Below are 22,180 nucleotides of genomic sequence, written 5' to 3' on the forward strand. Positions count from 1 at the left end.
ACTCCATTGGATATCAATAGACTTGGTACACATCCAAGCTACTCCTCTCACTGCTCCAGTAGTTAACGCCGTTTAACTGTGCAGCCTGGAAGGCATGACTACATTTTTCCAAGACTTTAAAGAGATCATAATATTAATTGCTCTACTTAGAGTGAAGATGCACTCTTGATCATGTTGGAGTCGATCCGAACATCTGCCTGCCCCCTAGTATCTGGAATGAATTCTGAAAAAGGAATTAGGGAACTTTTCAAACTTTTAACTGCCAGCAACAATGTGTGCAGAGTGTGTGTGCCAACAAATATACCACCAATAACTGAAATGTTATACCTATAGCACTTTTAAGTATTAATAATATTCTATTATGTGTATTTGATAGTTAAAGGCCAAGATAAACGGTAGCCTCAAACCAACTTCCTTATCGTACATTTCTTCTATTACAGTTTCTCTTCATGCACTTTTCTGCTGTGTACTGTAGGTATTGCTATGTAAATAAATTGATGCATGCAAAACCACCATTTCCACTCTTGATGTGTGATGAATTCCATTAATTACAGTTTCTGGCACGTCTGATCTTATTTTCATAGTTTGAGCAATCATCTTGTGACAGGTTAAGACATCCTGTACTCACCAAAGTAATTGCTGAAATCTGGGAACACTGTAATTTTCCTACAACAAAGTCAGACCAGACAGGCTGTAAACATGTATCCAGTTTATCTAAACCACTTCATTTGACAGTAAAAATGAACTGTCTGTAGTAATCCCTCAAGCATTGATCAAAGCCAATCATGGTGGATGTTTACAACATACTTTTTGGGTTAGAATTTAAGTATTAACTTTTGTTTTCTCTTGCACATAAGTTAAATGAACACGAGTTTGTTTATAACCTGTCTGCTGGAATCTGCATGGTACGCCCCATGTACCAATTGCAATGTAGTTATTTCCGGGCAAAGATTATGACTTGGGTTGTAACTAATAACTTTTAGCTGTGGAGTTTGCATGTTCCACCCATGAGGGGATTCATTCCACAGTCCACAGTCCATTGGCTGCCATGCAAGGTGCCAATGGCTCATCAGAGCTAACCATTCATATGCATTCACACCGATGGCACAGCCTTTGGGAACAATTTGGGGTTCTGCATCTTGCCCAAGGACACTTTGACATGCAGACTGGAGGACCCGGGGATTGAACCGCTGATCATCTGATTAGTTGAGCTCTACCTCCAGAGCCACAGCTGCCCCATATATCCAGGTTAATAGGTGACTCTAAATTGTCAGTAGGTGTGAATGTGAGCAGGATTGGTTGTTTGTCAGCTCCATGACGCACTGGCAAATTGTCCATTGTGTACCCTGCCTCTTGCCCAATCCTAGCCCAACTGGGATTGGTTCTAGCCTCCACAACCCTGATAAGGTTATGCGGTTATTGAAAATGGATGGATGGACCTTTGGTGTCACATGAGGAATGAACCAAGTCACCTCAATGAAAATTGTGTTTGTTTGATTGATACATTCACCACAGTGTCCACATACATGAACTTCTACACTCTTTATACTACGTCGCCCGAAGTGGATGAGTTACATTGAAGCCTGGCGTGTCTCCTACAGGCACCAGAGGGTGTGTGGATCTGGACGAGATGCAAGGCTGCGTAAGTATCGGTATTTGATGACCTGGGAATGAGAGCAGGCTGGTAAGGCCATGTTTTAATCCACCAGTCATCTGTGCTAATCACAGTCAAAGAAATAAAAAGTGTGTATGCTGCTCATAGTTATGTATCAGTTATTGTAGATATGAAATCTTGGTGCACCACAGAGCATCTCTCCAGCTGGGCTGCTGACAGCGCTGTCAGCTGAATAGTCAGCCACACTGGACGACAGTAGAGGAGGTTGTGTCAGCGTCTGGTTCAAAAGTAATTTACCCAACTTCACTAACATTCAGCTCCGGAGCTGACAGCGTCTGAGCAGAGAACAAAAACGAATTGCGCTGCCCTCTATTTCCATCGACCTTCTCTGCTTCCATTAGAAATTTGTAGTTGTAGTTGATGCCGCTGCTAAAAAAGAAAGTGGAGTGATTCAACTGACAACAAGAGGGTCAACTCAGGGGGCTTCTCGACTGATGATTCTAATCATTGATGTTGAGGGAGCAGCCCTATCAAGAACATATGGAACATTTGCTGAAAACAGCCCAGCAGGGAGCCCTTGAGTGTGCTTTGGAGAGGTTTTTTCAGCTGAGACTGTTTGGTTGCAGACCTGACAGCTGAATACCTGATAGATACATGGAGAACTAAATGCTGTCGTTGTCAATGTTCTTGTTGTTTAGCACTTATTGGATTTTTTTGTCCTACCCCTCCTTTGCTTTGATTGGATGGCTAGGTAAAAGTGAAAACGTAACAACCAGTACTCACCAGAACTGACTGTGCTCAGTGCCTCATCATGCTTCTGGCATTTGTAGCACAGCGTAGCTTCCATTGCAAACAGAGAAGAAACATTTTGGTGGAAACAACCCTTAATGGTACAATCCCATCGGACACAGCTGCAGCACATTTCAAAAGTGGCCCTCTGCTCCCCTACACAGCTTGAAAAACTATTTAAGTATGTAGCCTACTTACTCATGGTAGAAGAACATAAGCCAATGGAAATGACCAAACATGAGCAAGTTAACAAAGGCTGGTGGGCAAACCTCTCCACTTCTGGTGTGGTATGAAGCTATGTGATGAATGGACCAGAATGGTGCCACGAACAAAAGAGACATCATCAGTGAGTCACCTCCTTGCTTGTTAAGAATACCACACAGGAATCCCTTTTAAAAAGCCTCAGTACTGGGCTTGACATTGGAAACTGTCTGCAATTCCAACTGTTGATGTGCCATCCACAATGGACCATTATCTAGTCAACACAGTACAACAGGGACCAAATTGGTTTAGCTAAACAAGAAAGTTCTGACAGTCTATCATTTAGGCCAATTTAAAGTTTGAAGGTAAGACATAATTGAACTGACAAACCAGACTGCATCTGAATAACATGAGTCTGAATTGTCTGCCGTTTATTCAGTGGATTCTCTTTTTCACTTTTCTAAACATCATCCGGAACGTTATTCTAATCCGTGGGTCACGATCTTCCTCTATTTGAAAAGGCATCATCAAAACATCAATGAAAGAATGAATGAGAGTGAGCTGATGGAGGAATCAGATCTGAGGCGAGCTGAGTTGTGGGAACAGCAATTTCCTTCCTCACACCAGCAGCACAGAGGCCGTTGTCAGCTGAATAACAATCATATCTGGAGTTGAAACAGAATGCTCTATTGTGTGCTTCCAGGAGAAAGTAACCTTTGAAAAGCCCTTCTTAAAAGAAGCAGCTTTACACCATGCAGACCGACATAGTGGGAAAGAGACTTGATGGGTAAAAACATTTGGTTCCAAAGGGACTGGGGGAGTCTGCGGGGATGTACCTCTATGATGTGGAAAAGTGGCACTTGAAAAATCAGGCTGTGTGTGCTATTGATTGCCCGTCATTCTCTACCTCCTGCCCAGCCTTTGTTACTTGGAAAATCACAGGGGCCACAAGCGGGAAGGGAAAAATTGAGGAAAATCATAGCATTAAGTCCTTACACATTCAAACACCACAACACCTTCAGACAAAATTCAGGGTTTCCCGAAACGGGTGCCACAGAAATTAGGAGGTGAAGTGAGAGGGTTGCTATTTTCTTACACAGAATGTGTTTTCTTCTGCAGAGTTGATAAAGTGAGTTCCAGCTAGACTAGTATTATGGTTCACAGTTGTTAAATGGACACAAGGATGCCACAGTAAGCCCTGTTATTGACGAGGAGGGATCGATATCCAGCCGTATGTGCTTGTCAGAATGTAAAATGACTGTTCGCATGTATAACGAGTCTCTGTTTCATCCAATATCAGATGAGCTGGATGAGGACGAGTCTTAATATCACTGGGAGTATTGGCAGGCTGGTGTTTGTGTGTATTACAAATCCCCTGAAAAGACTAAAACCATCTCGCAATATTTTCAAACTTCCCTGAAGCCATTTATTTCTACTGAAGATGCCAGCTTTTAAAAAATGTGCTGGTGGCCTGGAGGTTAAAGCTACAGCAGGTAACTTTTATAAAAAATAAGTTGTTTTTTTTTCCATTTTTTCAGAAACTTTTCTGAAAATAGTAGATGAAAAAAAAAATATTGGTTTCTCTGGATCCTCCTACTTCTCATAATGGTACAAGAATCTGCCACACCCAAACGAAAGCAACCAATCAGGGCTGAGAAAGAACACTGATTCAGTCTCATTCCCAGGTCATCAAATAATGTCCTAGTTTATCCGTCTTGTGTACTAATGTCAGGATACAGTGACAGAGTCGACAAATATGACTACATGTTGTTTTTCTAAAAGTTACCTGCTGCAACTTTAAGATTTTTTAAGTCTGTCTTCAAACAATGACAATAAACAGTGAAAAAGCACACTGTAATCATTCCTCCTGTTCAGACTGTCCATTAAAACGTTCCTTCCTAATATGATCTCAATGTAACTGATAGGGGTCCTCATTCTCTCTGAAAATGTGTTCAAAAGCTTTCCTGAAGCTTCAGACGTCTGAGCGAGTAAATCAAATCAATATTTTCTGGGTGATGTACGTGCACTGTAACTACCTACAGCATGACCTGTGTGATTCACACACTATTCTTACAAACAACTTACAGTGTGTACTGTGCTGTAGCTGAAATGGCTGCTGCTCAATGTGTTTAACTGTCACACAGTGATGACATGTGAGGAGTAAAGTGGGAAATAGATAATTGATTGTAAAACTAAAGAGTTCAATAAACACCATTTTAACTTTGAGCCTGAATCCAGAGGCAGCACATTGTTTTGGACTGACGTGTTCAATAGTTCCTATATTCAGTACCTGTGATGGCTTATAATTTGCTTTGTGTTTCCTGTTTTATTTTGTTGTTCTCTCCTCTCCGCGTCTTGTATTTCTGCTTCCTGCCACTTTTCATCCTGTTCCACCATGATTTGTTTCACCTGTGTCAAGTTCCTGCCCTTGTTCCAGGTTTGTTTTGTGTTTTTTCTCAGTTCTGGGCTGTGCTGGTTAAACAGTCTTTTTGCTTTGGAAGGTTCCTCACTGAGTGAAATGACCCGGAAGTATTAACGTAGTAATAACGTAGTAGCATAGTGAGAGCTGTGTTAAGGAAGGGAGCTTCAGTGCTTCCTTTCTTATCTCCTTTAGTGGATACACCAGACCGTCCTTTATGAAAGGAAAAAAATCATTACATTAAAGAAAACATTAATTTATCTAAACAGTCTGATGCAGACTGCAGCAGAGAGAGAGCATGTGAATATGAACATACGTGTTGACGTGATGTAAAAACTTTGATCATCCAGTGTGTTCTGTTGTTGACTGTGGAGCTGCGTTCACACACACAGTAAAAACTGTTTCTAGCGGTGACGGAAGTCCAGTGTCCTGCAGATCATCATGAAGTAACCGTCCATCCATCTTTTGCTTGCAACTTGTCTATAAATGATTGTCATAAGGTCAAGGAAGGACTTAGAAGGTGACCGTACTCCTGGATTTTGTTAATTAGATCTTCATTGGTATTTTGCCTCGAGTTGTTTTTGTGTTTTCATCTTTTGTGTTCATCTCTGCTAATTAAGTAACTACAGCTTCTTTTTGTGCAGATACCTTCTTGTCTGTATTTGGGTCCACTCCTTGAACTCTTCCATGACAATACAAGGACGAGGTATTTAATGTTCAAACTGATAAATTGATAAACTGTTTTTTTAAATACATAGTCATTCTGAACTTGATACCTAAACAAAGTTTGTACAGGAGCAACAAAAAACTGAGAAAGATCCCGTTTGGAAGCTTCCACGGGTGAACAGGTCCATTGCTAACAGGTGATAGTGCCATGACTGGGTATGGAAGGCTCAGTCATTCAGGAGCAGGGGTGAGGCGAGGTTCACCACTCTGTGAAAAACAGCAACAGTTTAAGAACGTTTGTCAACACACAGTTGCAAAAACTTTATGAATTTCACCATTTTACAATCCAGAATATCATTAAAAGATTCAGAGAATCCAGAGAAGTCTCTGCACCCCCTTATGTGCAGAGATTTCAAGACCCAAAACCAACAATGGATTTCTGTGACCTTCAACCCCTCATCAGCACTGCATTAAAAACACATGATTATATAAAAGATATTACTACATGGGCTCAGGAACACTTCAGAAAACTCTCAGTGAACACAGTTCATCAAAGTTCAGACTCAACCATGCAAAGAGAAAGAAAACATCTGCAACATCCAAAAACACTGCACGCTTCTCTGGACCTCAACTCATCTGAGACATTTGATTCTGGTGCACTTGCATCTGTGCTTTTAATTTGTCGTTTTATTTAAAATCTGAAATGTGGACTTGTCAGTCCATTTTTTTCTTGGAAATCATGTCTCCTGAGCTGAATGTACATTTTACACAGTATTCCAACTTTATGGAATCAGGTGGTGTGCGGCACATTAGTTTACTTGTGAATATTTCAGTCATATTTCCAGCTGTTTAGTGTCAATGTGTGCAGCTAATCCGATCAGATCTAGTTTGTTTACCCTCTGTCTTTCTTCGTGTGTGTTTGTCTCTGTGTGTGTGCGCGCCCCCTAAAAATCTCCTGATGGAACCTGACTTCATCTGCTCCCTCTTACCGGCTGCCCTCTGCCTGGTTTCTAACACTCATCAGAAACACACACCTCAGATCAGTGTTCACTTCAAACACAAACAATATTTCACCAGACATTTTTCTGCAGTGCGCGCTGTTCATCCACCTGTGCCCCCGCCTATAGCCCGTGCGCGCATCCGCCGCATGCGCCCGCGGTCGCGCGTCCATCGCTCCTCGTGCATCCTAATAGCGTGTAGAGCCGCAGAGAGAGCTGGGTGGCATCGCTGGAGTGCTCGGTGCCAGACTGGAGCGGCAAGATCCACTACGAGCAGTTAGAGAGGATCCAACTGCCGCCCGTGTGAGGGAGAGTGCGCCACCGGTCACGGCTGGACCCGGAGTTAATTTAAATCACTGCCATTCATCATCATGTCAGTTGTGTGAGGACATTCAGCAGATCAGTGTTTTTGTACCGAGTTGGATTCTTTAATCTTCTACTTTTAGTTCAGATTTTCTCTGGCGCATCAAAGCTGCGCGGCTCGGAGTTTCCGAACCATTTTTAAGGTTTCACAGGGAAACGTGTGTGTCCAGAGGCTGTAAGTGTGTTTCACGTTTCCTCTCATTAACACACTTACCGACATCTACTCACAATTCTGCACAAAATGTCTTTCAATGAGAAGAGCCCGTGGTTCAGCTGTGCGCTGTGTGTGTGTGTGTGCGTGTGTGTGTGTGTGTGTGTGTGTGTGTGTGTGTGTGTGTGTGTGTGTGTGTGTGTGTGTGGGATGGACGGCGAAGTCAAACCTGCGGTCAAGTTCAACACAGTCAGCCAGAACATAACCGGATGTTATGGGGTTGTGTATACAAATTAAAAGCACAGACGCAAGTGCAACACAATCAAATATTAATATTAAATCACGCAAGATATTAAGTCGCCAATAGGATCCACTGTCATTAAAACACCACCTGCTTATAGAAGGTGCGAGAATAAGATGTTTCCTGAATGAAACCTTTAATTTTCACCTTTTTATTTGTCATCAGTCACAGGAAAATGTAAAAAACCAAACATTTCAAACATACATCTCGTGGGTTGCACTCAGATCTCAAATCCTTCCATTTTCTTCCACACATTGAAAAACAAAGCCGAGCTTTTATTTTTCACAGCCTGAACAGGAAGTCTTGCCTTTTATTCTGTTGAACTTGACGCTGGTCCCTTTGCAGTGACGGCGGGGGGAGAGAGAAGTCTTGATCGGAGGCTCGCCACCTGGCGATGCGAGTTTTTTTTTTGAGTTGTGAGGCGTCTTCCAGGTGTTAGTCTGATCCCACAGCTGCCCCACCGCATTAACCCACGCTTTCTGTCTCCCTCTCTCCACACAGAGACTTTCCACGACACGGTCATGTGTGACTTTTTGCTAAAGAACGGGACGCCCGCTCTGTGAAATCGGCGCCGGATGGTTGGATGGATGTGGATGTTGTAGGGCGCACTGGAATAACACAGTGAACTGACAGAGGATCAGTGTTCTCTCGGCTCTGTTTGTCTGGAGTTCATCCTTTTCTCTTCTTTTTACTCATCTCTGGAATTGTTACACTCAGTGGTGGAGGACGTGCAGCATTTCTTCCCGAGGCTTTGATCACCTGCTATGTGTCTAGTGTGGAAAATACCTGGCGGAAGGTGTGCAGCGGGATCTGGTCTGGGAGGACAGGACATCTGATAAATCTCCGTGTCTGATTTATTTCCTGTTTCCTCTTTTTTTCTTTTTTTTTTCCAAATTTGTGCGTAATGTACGTGGAATGAAGACAGAGGATGGATATAATTTGGGAAATATTGATCATTCTTCAAGCCAATTTTATTGTCTGCATATCAGGTGAGTTATAGGGCGTCATTTTGTGTCTTCTGGGCAGGTGCGTTTGATAGATCTACGAATGGATTCTCTTTAACTTTGTTCCTCACATTATGTGAGATGTGAAGCTGAGGGTGGGCTTTGGTTCGTGTGTGTGTGTGTGTGTGTGTGTGTGTGTGTGTGTGTGGAAAATGATCCATTCACATGAAATGCTTCTCAGGTGGTGAGAGATTCCAAAATGTCTCCCAGTTCATGAGCCTGTTTGTCCTGTTGTTTTCTTCTAGATGTTTCAGCATGTGTGTGTGACTGTGTGCGTGTGTGTGTGTGTGTGACTGTGTGTTGGACAGTCGTGTAGCCCTCCGGGTCTGGATGCGCAGGCTTCTGACGCACGCGTGACATGGGTGGGCTTTTTTAACGCGAGCCACAGTGAACATAAAGGTGTGTGTGTGTGTGTGTGTGTGTGTGTGTGTGTGTGTGTGTGTGTGTGTGTGTGTGTGTGTGTGTGGCTCTCTGAGGTCTCCGGACTCCCAAAACATTTCGGTCAGTGTTGCTCTCAAATTGTGCGCACCGGTCGGTGAGCGCACGGCGCTCTGCGGTGTGCTGATCCCGGCTGCGGCGCTGTGGGTGAAGCTGCACTCTAACAGCTCCGTACGCGCGCGGTGCAGTCAGATGCGTCTCAGCGCTCATCAGTGGAGTCACATGCATTCCTACACTGGACTGTTTCGGATATAAAGCTTTGTAATGGAGCGTTTTTACATCATACTCTTGTTTTTGTGTTTAAACTGCTCGTAAATCTAAATTTAGACTTATGTTTTAATGAAATCATGTGGCAGGAGTCACAGTTTCACCTCTTTGCGCTGTAAACTGTGCAAATGTTTTGAGTGGTTTGTGAAATCAGGGCAGATGTTCGTGGATTGATCCTGTTTTCCACGTTTCCACATACACTAAAACGGAAAGAGGCGGAATTGTGGACAAAAGTTCTAGGTGTTGAATGCAGTCAACTAAATAAAATCAAATCAATGAAATAAAAAAGGAACTTTTTGCCCTCAGGCTCTGGAAATCCAGTATTCCACTGTATTTACGCATTACGCACGGCAGGCTCTCCTCTTTTCTCCGCACCTCGGCCTCTCAGGTTGTCAGTGAGGAGTAAGGGTGTATGTCACACACATCCTACGTCAGTGGTGTAGTCCCACCCTCCTGTTCTGATTGGCTTGTCCTTAAGAATTTGTTTTAATTGAGGTCAGCCAAGCAGGAACGTCATGTTTGTAAGGTAGAAAAGTAACAGACGTTAATGAGATTGTGACGTTGCTCATCACTGGAGGGATATTTTATGTACCTCTGACTTCAGCCTCAGGTATTACCTTTGACTGCAATTTGCTGTAATTTATGCTAATTGGAGGACACATTTGAGCCTGCAGCCTACATTGATGGAGGAGTGGAGCTGACTCAGTCCAGGTCTAATGAAAGATGCTGTTCCATGCTGGGAAGTGAATGATCCACTGCTATTAATTATACATTTCTACATTTCTGTAGCATACAAGCTGTAAAAAGGTTAGATGTGTTTACATTTCCAGTTATGTTAAGCAGTATTTGGAAGTCTAAAGCTGGATTAAGATCTTGCTGAGTTTTCTTGAAAAATTACTTTCCCCCCGTCTATACGTTAACCAGGTGTAGCAGTAAAGCGTTCAAATCATCATCATCAGGCCTCTGCGTTGATGTGTGAGTCACATTTGACAGTGAGAATCCTTCTCTGCTGATGTGACGATGCTCGTGTGGCATTGTGAAGGTTCATTAACGTGGATGGAGCTCATTTATCAGAAAAATGCAGTGACTAAAACGTAATTAATACAGCATAATTAATTATTGTGTTTATTTTCTACATTAATTGATTGTTTGGTTGGTAAAAATTCAGAAAAGTGACACCTTCACAATGTTTGTTCTTCCAGCTCAACATTATAAAAAAAAATCATTTAAAAACATTAATTATCAAAGCAACTAAATGTAACAATAGAAGTGTAAAGTGGCATGAGATGAAAATACTCAAGGACAGTGAAGTACCTCCAGTTTGTACACTACTTGGATGAATGTGGAGTGCTTAGTTACATCCGACCACTCCGGCCAACTGTTATCGTGTAGCTGGATGTCAGATTAAACTCCATAAATCTACACGAGTGATAATGCAGCTAAATCAGACTCCAACGCAGGCTATTATCTTGCACAGTTGAGCCTGGATTGTGAACATGAAAGTGTCCTCAGCGCCAAGGCTCTAATCTGTGATGTAATCAAGAGGCAAAGCTTGGCATCGCTCCAGTGACGGTGAACAGGGAGACCGGCTCCGTGGGCACTGTGACAGCACCCTGAGGGGATTTTCTGAGGAGACGGAGCTGCAGTCATTATTCTAAAGCCGGGCTTTTCAAAGTGTGACACTGAGGGCTCACTGTCACACAAAATCACCACAGTTCCCATAATGCTTTGGGGGGATGTAAACAGAGAAGTGTAGTATCACCATGGATTCAGTGAGTTACACTGTGAGCAAAGCATCACTTTTAAAAGCGTGATGAACAGCATGTAGCACTTTGCAATGGATGCACATCCAGCTGTCACCAGATGTGGGTATAAGCTCACCATTGGCCGACTGTTTCAGTCAGAAACTCTCTTTGGACGCCATCTTGAAGGGCCCTGATGCTGAACCGTGGGCGTGGCGCCGCCTGACACGATTGTGATCGTCTTTAAAGAAACACAAACAAGCCTGAATAGACTGATAATGGGTTCAGCCAAACCTTTCTCCAGCAGTGTGGACACAGATCTGGCTATGTGAGATGATTTCAGTGCTTTTATCAGAGATAAACAGCAGATAATGACTCCCCCCTCCAAAGTGTAAGTCACACAAAACCAAAGAAATGTTTGTATTGTGTCAGGATTTTGGCACAAACTGCGGCACAAAGGGACCCTCTCTGTTCATCACAGCGACTGCTGCTCCTACAACTGTTGGCTGTGTCGTTTAGCGACAAATCAGCAGCCAGTTCTGATATATTTTTAAATCTGCATGAGTAGATTTTCTTTTTGGATTATTAGAGGCAGCAGAAACAAGCTGTGAAGACAAAACTGACACATTTTAAGTTCTCAGCTAACGTGCTCGCAAACAGTTAATTATTTACACATCCAGGAGACACGAAGCAACATTAGCATTCATGTAAAGTCATGTTTTTGGTAACCTGATGAATAAAAGTCCAACATTGACTCTACTAATTCCTGAGGAGCATACCTGGTTTGTTAGCTGCCAAATACCTCACTACTGCATGTTCACCAGTTAATCTAAAGCTGTTTGCTGCTGTTACAGGGTACATTGGAGCTTTTTCGCTGAAAACAGTTGGAAACAAGTTAAATAAGAGCTGAACCAGAATAGTAAAGTTGAGCAAAGAGACATTCACTTCATTGTCAATGTAAACATTTTGTGTATCGTGGCTTTAATGAGCTACCAGGATTAGCTCAACCTGCTTTGTGTTCTAGTATTGTGACCCAGTGACTGACTGTGTTGGTTACATACTCAAAACCTTCAGGATCAGATAGAGACAAGAGAGTCTGCATGTTTTCATCACAGACTATTTCTTCTATAATTTGTGGTTCTAATGGAAGCTGTCCAGAATGACGTCTGTGGACATGCTGCAGCAATTTCTCAATTCCACATTCAGCTCAATGGTTTTGGTCTGGAGGGCAAAGTTCAGGTGGATTTTTCACCAGGACCATTTCCTGTGGTGCTCTGTTCGTTTGCCCCGGCTGTAAATTAAAAACCTCCAGCAGGGTGCCAATGTTAATGTAGGGTCAATCTCATCTGGAGTCTCAGCTCTCAAAGCCTTAAACATTCAATTCTGATTTGTCAACTTTTTTTTTATTTCCTCCTGCTCGACTTCTCTTCTAAACGGATCCGTTGTTTTTCTGCATCATTCAATGAGCGAGCGGTGCTTCAGCAAGCTCTAGGGTTTACGGGAAGTGAGTGATAAGTCTTTGTTGAAACGATACTGCAGGCATGAGATAGAGGAAGTGATGGTCTTGACTGCGGTGTAATTTCATTATGGCTTGCTAATTATAAACCGTGCTTTCATGGTTATCTGACAATTGTCCTTTGATGTTACATGGGCTCCATGTAGAACGTTTGAAGTCAAACCTCCTCCTCGGTCTCTGTTAAACCACAGTGTCTTGCTTCATCGGGGTCACGCTCACGTGATCACTGGACTGAGCTCAGCTGTAATATATGCTCCACTCAAACACCAGCAAAGAATGGAGAGTACAAGCCTGCAGGACTTTAGGATAAACACAACGCATTTTCTTGAAATACAATCTAATAATAGCCGTGACGGAGGAAGCCTCATATCTAATGCATGCTGATGGTTTTCCATAGATCTTTCTGTTCCACAGAGGCACAATGCATGTAGATGAAAAATATAAAACTGTGTTATTGATGTAAAGCAGGGGTGGATTTACCCTGCTTTGTGCTCCAGTTTAGGGCTGGGTGCAACAACTGTGGTTTGTATCAAGTATCGCTAACTATTCTCTGTTATTTATGTAACTATTTTAAAAAAACAGGGAAGCTTAAGATGGATAACAGAGTTCTGTTTCGCTCTCAATCCTCAAAATAAGACTGATCTGAGAAAACAGACCCAATTTAAAAAAGTGTTATTTAAAGGTCAGTGTGTCAGACTTAAGGGGCTCTATTTGTAAAATAAGGCAGATAATTCTGTCATAATTTTGTGTTTCTGGTTTTGTATTTCCTGTTTTATGTTGATGTCTGTCCCGTGTTTCATTAGTTGACTATTCCTCTTGTATTTAGTCCACAGCTCGTCTGCGTCGTAACGTTTGACCTCGTGTTCCTGCTCCGAGTTTCTCTTGGTTCTGTACTTTTCGTTGTTGGACTTCTGTTGATGGGATTTTTCTTGTTCCATTAAGTTTGTTTTTACCTCCTGGACTCCTCGGCTGCCTTTTGTTATTTTGTGTTAACACTTTTGTTCATTCTACGTTCCTGACTGCAACTGGGTTCAATTAAACTAAGATACACTCCAGTACACTTCATTTCAGTATGCTTTTACTTTCATATGACATAATCTATCTACCTTTCATGTGTTGTTTTTGATGTACTAACAATAACTCTCTATGCACTTTTACTTGGGTAAATATTATATTCCATTTTCTGCCATACTCCCCCATGAATCATACATATTGGACCTTTAAGACTATTTATTTCAGATTGTCTTTTAATTGTTTTCATGTCTACATTTTATTTTGTACTTGTGTGTAATCGCATACCTGTATACTGTGTAGTGGCACAAGGATTTCATTGTATTAAAATACACTGGTGGCTTTTTGATGCACTTCTATCAGGAGACAAGGAAGAGAAGTACGGATGATTGTTTATTAGAAAACATGATATGTGGTGATTAAGTCTGCACAAAGCGTCCCGGACTCTACAGGGAGATTTTTGTGATTGAGGGGCGTCGGCCCTGAGCAGCAGCGAGATAAATTCCCCCCATGGAGTCCAGACAGTGGTGGTGGTGTCTGATGACTCTGTTGAGGCTGATAAAATGATAGAGCTGATAAATCTGCAAAGACTGGGTGGAGATGAGGAGGCGGAGGGGACGTGCATTACAGCGGCATGAATAAACCGAAGACAGAGAGAGAATCCTATCTGAAGACAGCAGAAAGATAATAGGCTAACAATGCTGATGTGAGCAGGTAAAAAACAACCAACAGCAACAGATAATGACGGCAAAGGAATTATCTGTGACAACAGATTGTTTGAAGGAACCTAAAGATGACAAAGTGCAAAACAATGTGAAACATTTGCACTCACGGGGTCCCACTTTCCTACCACATAAACTCTGGTTCAACAATCATTAATCTTCTTAAGAGGAATAAACCTGATTCCTGCATCAGGGTTGGCATACAATGCTGGATTTTAACATCCTTTGGAGAAACAAATAATTTCCGAGGTGGTACAGTGTTTGAGAAACACTTGGCTAAAACATGCAAAATCACTGGTATGGTCCATAGACGGTATAAATATGGACATAGCATCTTGGAAGTCTTACCCTATAATATGTTATTAATATAGCACCTTTTTTTTTTGCTTTACAGAGCAGAAAGTTAAAACTGAGAAGAAATCAAACACAACAAACTCCAAGACAGAAAAACAGGAAGAGCAATAAAAAAATTCAAACTGTAAAAATACATTTTAAGAAGATTTGAAAAGAGTTCACTGAATGAGCGAGCCTGATCGCCATGGAGACTGACACTTTTGTGTTGGCTTCACTTTAGTCACAGAGATTGCTGCTTGGTGTCGTCCCTTTAAGGCAGGTCGGTAATTATTCATCACATTTATTTCACAGCCATGTCACACACACAGTGAACTGAAGGCTCTTGACCAGCGTCTAGAAGTTTCGAGGTACTTTTGTTTGCTTTGTTAGTAATTCAGCCATGATGTGAAGTAGACAAAGAAGAACCAACTCAAAAGATGTTTTTGTATGTCAGAGATCAATTAAGTGCAACTATCAGCGTTATTTACTGGCCGTGATTTCAGCCTTTCAGCTTCTCGATGATCAGAGCCTCAGTTCTTTTAGTTTGTTTGGGAGATCACAAGTATTGACTTAACTGTCTGCCAGCATAAAACTAATCAGGCTGCCTTTTTAGGCTGAGCTGGAGCTCTTATGACCAAATGTAAGATCAGAAATTCAGACTAACCAGATACACAGAAAAGTCTGTCTGTTTCAAATATTCCAGAGAAATAAAAAAGACTATTGATTTCTTTCTGTTTTTGTGTGGATTCCAGTTGTGGCAGGAAGACTGGTGTGTTTGCTTTTACACAGTTTATTTCTTTTATGGCAAAAGGCCAGGACACGAATAAGTTGTAGCGTTGCAGTTGTATATGTTGCATTAGAGCACATGTTCACGGGATGTTCACCTTTGCTCCGTTCCAGTATCTTTTCTCCTGCAGCTTCCTTGACCCAAAAGAGCTCCAAAAACTGAATTCTGAACAGGATTTGATATTCTGTACCATGTCAACAGTTTGTCTGCTGTTCTCCATCAGACAAAGCAATGCTGTATCACTCCTCAGCGTTGCATTAACATGTTCTAGTAGAAATCCTCCTATATGCACACACTGTTAAAAAAAAGACTGATTCTTGTTTCATCTAATGCTTCTGCAAGAACAAGCAGAAAATTACAGAATGGTGGATCGATGATTTGACTTTTTTATTTTATTTTTATTTTACACAATTTACCAAAAATGGACTCTTACTGTTTTTGCAGTGTTTCAGTACTTTACATGTATCTGCTCAGGCATCCATCCATGGACAGGGGCGGACTGGCCATCTGTGTGATCTGGAGAATCACAGAACGGCCGGTACTCTAGGACGGATGGCGGCCCACCACCAGGGGCGGACTGGCCTACAGGGTTACCGGGAGTTTCCCCGGTGGGTCAGTGGGCTGGCCCGGTACGACGTGGTGCTGCAAGTGACATGCTGACGTTACATTTTTCTACCGTCTATGAGGGAGAGGAGTGACTAATAATGGTAGTGACGAGCATTAATCCTCGGTCCGTAACCGGCCAAAAAAAAAAAAAAGAAAAACAAGAAAGAAAAAAAGACAAAGTTTTAGTAAAAACTTAATTAGCAGATATTTAAAAGTTATGAAAGTAGTAAAAATGACTTAATTTCATATGCAGTCCCTGCAGGGGAACTCGCTCTATACATTCTTCTTAAATAATGACTATGTGCCTAATGGTAATTTATCATGCAGCTCTGAGAAACAGTGCAGTTTTCTCTGCACTTTCACTTTTTATTGTTCTCCTGAGCACAAACAAGAATTCATCCTTTCTTCATATAACTTATGAATTCACCCCGGCATGCTAAATACTCCTTTGTGTTGTCAGCTATACTGCTGACGCCGTATTCCTTTTGCACAGTAGTATTTTTTTCATGTCAGTTGGGTGTCTGTCTGCCTCCTGTGCCAATTTGACAACCCGTTTAGGTGCTGGAAGTCTTTTCAGTTGTTAAACTCATCCTCTTTCTCCCGCTTCTTTTAACCAGACTGTGCTTTTCTTTTCTGCCCCCTGGAGCCGAAGCTAAAATGGAATTTCGGCTTGCAGAATGTGTTTGATGGGAGTGTTGAAAGTTTATAAAATTCAATATTGAATTCTTGTGTAGAGGTAGCATTGAGATGGCAAAGGCGGTAATGAAGTCCCCACCTCACGCATGACTTGAAATTTTCAAAACAAGCTGTGCAAGCCAAGTATTTGCTCCAAGGCAAAGTAATATCAACACCTGATTGCTTCCAGGGACAGAGGCACATTAGTGGCTCCACTTCCCCCCGCTGAACCTCATTTTGTGAGCAACTGTGACCACCACAAATAATCACACGTTAGCTTCAGAAGATGAACATGGCCTCAGGGAAGCTTAGAAATTTAAATGGGATAATGAAATCACAGGGTAGGGCCCTTTGGTGTATTCGTGACAATAACACGTGCCTCCACCAGCTGGCCATATGCCACCAAACAAACACCAGTGTCACTCTGGATGCCCGCAGTCACTCCCTTCTCTGCTCAGAGTGGATGTATCTTGTGTTGCAAACCCTCAGTGGGACATGGCGCCTGCAGTGTGTTTCAGTGCTTGAATCAATGCCCACCCACTTCTGCATGCCAGTCTGGTCAGTCTCAGTGTGTGCTGCCCTTTTGCCACTCTAGTGTGAAAGACATTTCTCAATTCTGTGGAGAACTGTGAACAGTACAGCGATACAGGAGTGGTCATTGAATCTGAATCTTATCAGAGGCCCCCTTTAAACACAAACAACTAGTTGAGATATGTAATTGGCTTTTCTTGTAACCTACTTTCATGCATTTCTTTCAGGAGCTACAGGTACTTGTTTCTGTAATGCTATTGATTAGCTTATATTGATACACTGTAAACCAGTTACTGTGAAATTTACAGTGGCTAAATGGCAGCTGTTGACCAGTAACTTACTGTAAATAATTTCACAGCAACTAATTGGCAGCTGTTGACCAGTAACTTACTGTAAATAATTTCACAGCAACTAATTGGCAGCTGTTGACAAGTAACTCACTGTAAATAAATTCACAGCAATTAACTGGCAGCTGTTGACAAGTAATTCACTGTAAATAAATTCACAGCAATTAACTGGCAGCTGTTGACAAGTAATTTACTGTAAATAAATTCACAGTAACTAACTGGCAACTGTTGACAAGTAACTCACTGTAAATAAATTCACGGTAACTAACTGGCAGCTGTTGACAAGTAACTCTATAGTACATCATTAGTTACTGTAATTGTCTACAGTACATCATTGGTTGTTATAATTTTCATAGTAACTATAATTACTGCAGTTTTTGGCTGAAATGGTTTACAGTCATTTAATAAGCATAGATACAGTAAATTACTGTGGATTTCACAACTGAAATTACAATTACATTACCTACAATTAAAACACAGTGTAGAGTACGTAGTGTATGTAAGCTGTATTACTTAGATTTCCAAACTACTATAGTGATCGCATTGACCAGATATTAGCTAACTTTCATTTTGGCTACATATAGCACTCTAATGGCTAACAGAATGTGCTGTCAGTGACTGTTGGTATTTTCACAGATCAAAGTAGTGATCAGTGTTATGGATATAAGGTTTCCTGCCAGTTTGTGGCTCCAGTTAGAACAAGAGCTGCCATCAATTATCCATTTATTTATCCAAGAACTGTCTAAGAGTTCTGCAGTGATAATTGTTGTGGCTCTAAACAAAAAAAGAGACAAATAATAATAGAAAGAAGCCACTACTTTCATTGAAGGTTGAATCTAGCCACACTTAGGATGACAATGTTTGGGAGAGGAGAAACACAGCTGCAGTTTCCAACAATCAGTAACAGCTAAAAATAAGAAGACTGCAAATGTTACATTATGTTTTGTACATTTGCTGTTTTGCTGATGAAAAAGGACACATTCAAAATTCAATAAGAGATTGGACCCAAAATGGAACCTTGCTATCAGAAGTAATATGGGATAAGTGTTTAGAAGTGCAACCCACGCTGGTGACGGATGGCGTTCGTCAAAACAAGTACCCAGGCACAGTGGCAGCATCTTGACATGCATCAGGATACGCCACAGTCCCATTTCCCAGCGTTAATGTGTGTCAACTCTCCAGACAGCATCACTTTTCACATTCACTCCAATCAATCAGTACATCTCACTTGCCCTCGACTACTTATTGTGTCTTTAAGGCACGTCTGGTGTGTGCTATAGGCATCAACTGACTCATGTCAAATGATGCAATGCTACGTGAGGCTGCTGACACTTAGGAATACGATTGGGATCAAGCTTGTTAGGTATGAAATTGCAGTTAGGACAGGACAAGATTTCTGTTTCTCCTCACAGTACTCAAATTTGCTTGCCGTGCTTTAACCACGAGTTAAGAAGTTAGACAGGAAATGCTGTTTTTCAGAGGTTGGCCTCATGGTGTTCACAAAACCCAATAATGTACATTCTTTTAGATTAGGCTTATGTTTGCATCAGGCGATTATTTGTATGAGTACACAAGCTAACTTTCAGATAATGGTAGCATACTTTTGAGCATATGATGAATGTACAGCAGCTAATTCCAGCTAATACTTACCTTTAGTCCCTATTTCTTCTCATTTGATGACATCTTATAATACTTACCTTGATTCAACAGGAGAGGAACATTCTATTTGAAGTCATTCATATCTATGTTACCCTAGTATCTGAAAAGGAAGAATAAAAAATAACTTACTTGCATTTTTACTTTGCACTTAGCTGTGAATGTAATGTGCCGTTTGTATTTTCATTTTGACACTTTGCCATAAAAAAAAGCTTCCCAACTACTTCCTCAACAACTTGACTGTCGCTTGGAGGAAATAGTATGGTTTGGTGGACTGTTGATTTCAACATGCAACAGAACATGCTATTCAATGAGAAAAAAAGATTCCTTATGCTTCCAGCAGTGATTGAAAAGTGCACTGTGTGAGGTGGCAGTGGGTGTTCTTCACTATAAAAACAGAAAACTTGCAGTCTGTTCCAGTGTTGTTCCGTCTTAACTTTTCGTCTAAGTTCCACATCTTTGCTGACATGAATAAATGCAGGTGGCTGCTGCTTGTGAAGAGAGATCTCAGCATTTTTTTTTTCCAGCAAATGACAAACTGCTTGACTTTTAGTCTGTGTGCACAGTAAATATGTCTGCATGGCTGATATGTGACCCACTATACACCTCCGGTGGTTTTGGCACCTCCAGCAGAGATAGACTGTCCAGACCAAAAAAAAGTGTGCTGTTTGCTCTAATGCATCAGTTTACCAGTGTTTGTATCTTCATGAGCTACCGACCTCTTCTGGTTGTGCTAATAATGACTGTTCAGAAGCACTGATAATGTTTTTATCGTGCGTTTTCCTTCGTGAGTTTTGCATCTTTCAGCCCTTTGTTTTGGTTTTACGGCCTGCACCTTTGCTCATTTGGTTCAGCATCACGTCTCTGATCGCCCACTGTACACGACCTACCAGCACCAAACAGCAGTTAGCTGTGAAATGAGCAATTATGTTGAACGCACAAGAGCATTGAGCAGCACCAAACAGCCAGATATTTTCTCAGAAGTTCATGGAGATCATAAACAGAGTTAAAAGTCGAGCCAGCATTGGATTTAAATTCATTGGTTGGTCTGAATCATGACTTGAAATGAAGAATAACCAGGGTTATGTCTGCTAATGTGTCAACTGTTTTTGTCTTTGTCAAATCAATTTTATAAGGATTATATGTCGAAAGGTTACACACCAACTAATACTGCTTTAACCAAACATTAACCACTACGGCAGCAGATCAGAAAACATTCATTATAGATAGATTGTAAATTTCATTTTGTTGAATTATGGATGGTGCTACTACATCCATTCAGAAAGTATAACTGAGATCAGTTTAAGATTAGGATTTCATTTCAGGATTTGACATTGAATGTCAATAGAAGTGTCCTCACAAATATATAGTAGTACAAATGTGTGTGTGTGTGTGTGTGTGTGTGTGTGTGTGTGTGTGGGAGTGACCACCTTGTCTGTCCCCAAGCAGCCGTAGCTCATCACATCTGCTGCTCAGGAATCTGAAGTCTATCAGCCAGCTGGAGTGAAACGACCTCCACGCCAGCTGTAATTTACCACAGGGAGATGGGATGGAGAGTGTGTGTGTGCGTGTGTGTGTCTGCATGAAGCATTGATGCACAGAGAGAGAGAGAGAGAGCACAATGGGTGAGTCAGTGGTGGGGACCGGCAGAGAAAGCGGGGACAGGATGATGATGGCCGCGTTGTCTGCGGCGTCGTGGAAGCGGCACACTGCAGGTGGACACCAACTTTTCACGAGCACCAATCACAAAGCCGTCCCGCCAGCTCCGCACAACAACAACTACCATCCAAGTGCCCCAATTCACTCTGCACCACACACAGGCCCTGTCAGGGGAGCCAAATCTCCAGCTGCTAATCTGATAATCCTGTGCAGATGTGTGTGTCCTGCAGCAGGAATAGGGATGGAGTGTGTTCTGTGTGAGAGGAGATGGAGAGTTAAGTGAGTGTGTTCTACAGTAAGTGGGTGGGTGATACAGAGACACAGAGACAGCTGTTTGTCCAGGCTTCGATGTCCCTTGCTGATCTGTGACAGTAGCACAGTCAATGTTTGTTACCAATTCTTTTGGAAGAAGGTGCACCGGTGTTTACACAATCTGCAGAGGGTTTAACACAGCACACACATTGTGTTTGGTCAGGTCTTGAATCTGAAAAACGTCATATTATCACATTTTTATAGTAGTGACGGATGAAAGTGATGGTGTACGCTCCATTTAGTCTTTAAACCTCTACAAAACATCAGAAGTACGAAGTAAATGTTGCACTCATGCACTGTTGGGAGACTGAAAAGAACAGGAAACCTCTTGTTATCCAATCTCGGTAGGATTGGTCCCTCCATGCTAGCCCTGTACACAAGATAAACAGCCCAATTTGCCCACTTTAGTGCCACATATCTCTAATAGTCATTGCAGTGGATACGATTTCACTGGAAGCAGATCTCTTGGCACTTAGCAACAATCAGTAATCCAAGGGGATCATTTCTGCGATGACATAGAGACAGGAGTTTAAAATGATTTTGTTGATTTGGAGGCTCACCCTGCGTGACCCGCCAGTATTTCCTGTAGGTGGCATTCAGTGCAAAGTTAGTCAGAACGAAGGTAAAACAGAAAAACCCCAAAATGCTCCTTTAACCAGTGAAAGCAGATACACGCATTGTGTGGCTCTTTTGTATTTGATTTAGATGGAAGAGCCAGAGATGGTGGCTCCGCAGCCCTTTTGCTATTGATTTGTCAACACTTCTCTACTTCTTTTTGCCAAGTGGGAGATATTGTAGCTGTCAGAAGTAGAAGTACTGCCACGAGAAGTTCACAATTATGGTCTGAATGATGTCGTTAATGTGGCATCAAGTGTAGCCCATAGATAACTTGAATCTGAAAGCCCCAAAGCAGGGTCAGAACTGTAGAGCCAAAACTGAATCTTGCATTTAGTGTCAGTTCTAATAAAAAGAACGACGTGAACATGTTTTTTATACCCATTAGAACACACACAAGGAAAACCTTTTGAACATATAGGCAGAAAAACACCCCAAAGATTTTTAAACGGGTCA

At 41.8% G+C, this 22,180-nt stretch overlaps 1 protein-coding gene across 1 annotated transcript in view; it reads left to right on the top strand.

Moving 5' to 3' along the window:
* The first annotated feature begins 7,067 nt into the window (after positions 1-7,067).
* The window catches only part of ca10a (carbonic anhydrase Xa), a 253,080-nt gene continuing 237,967 nt past the window's right edge, over positions 7,068-22,180 (top strand). The window contains exons 1-2 of the mRNA XM_019271359.2: positions 7,068-7,226; positions 8,005-8,492. Of these exons, the coding sequence (XP_019126904.1) occupies positions 8,432-8,492 (61 nt within the window). The 5' untranslated portion in view covers positions 7,068-7,226; positions 8,005-8,431. The remainder of the gene's footprint in view (positions 7,227-8,004; positions 8,493-22,180) is intronic.

Source organism: Larimichthys crocea, chromosome XVI (assembly GCF_000972845.2).
Source record: "Larimichthys crocea isolate SSNF chromosome XVI, L_crocea_2.0, whole genome shotgun sequence".
In the NCBI taxonomy this organism is placed as follows: Eukaryota; Metazoa; Chordata; class Actinopteri; family Sciaenidae; genus Larimichthys; species Larimichthys crocea.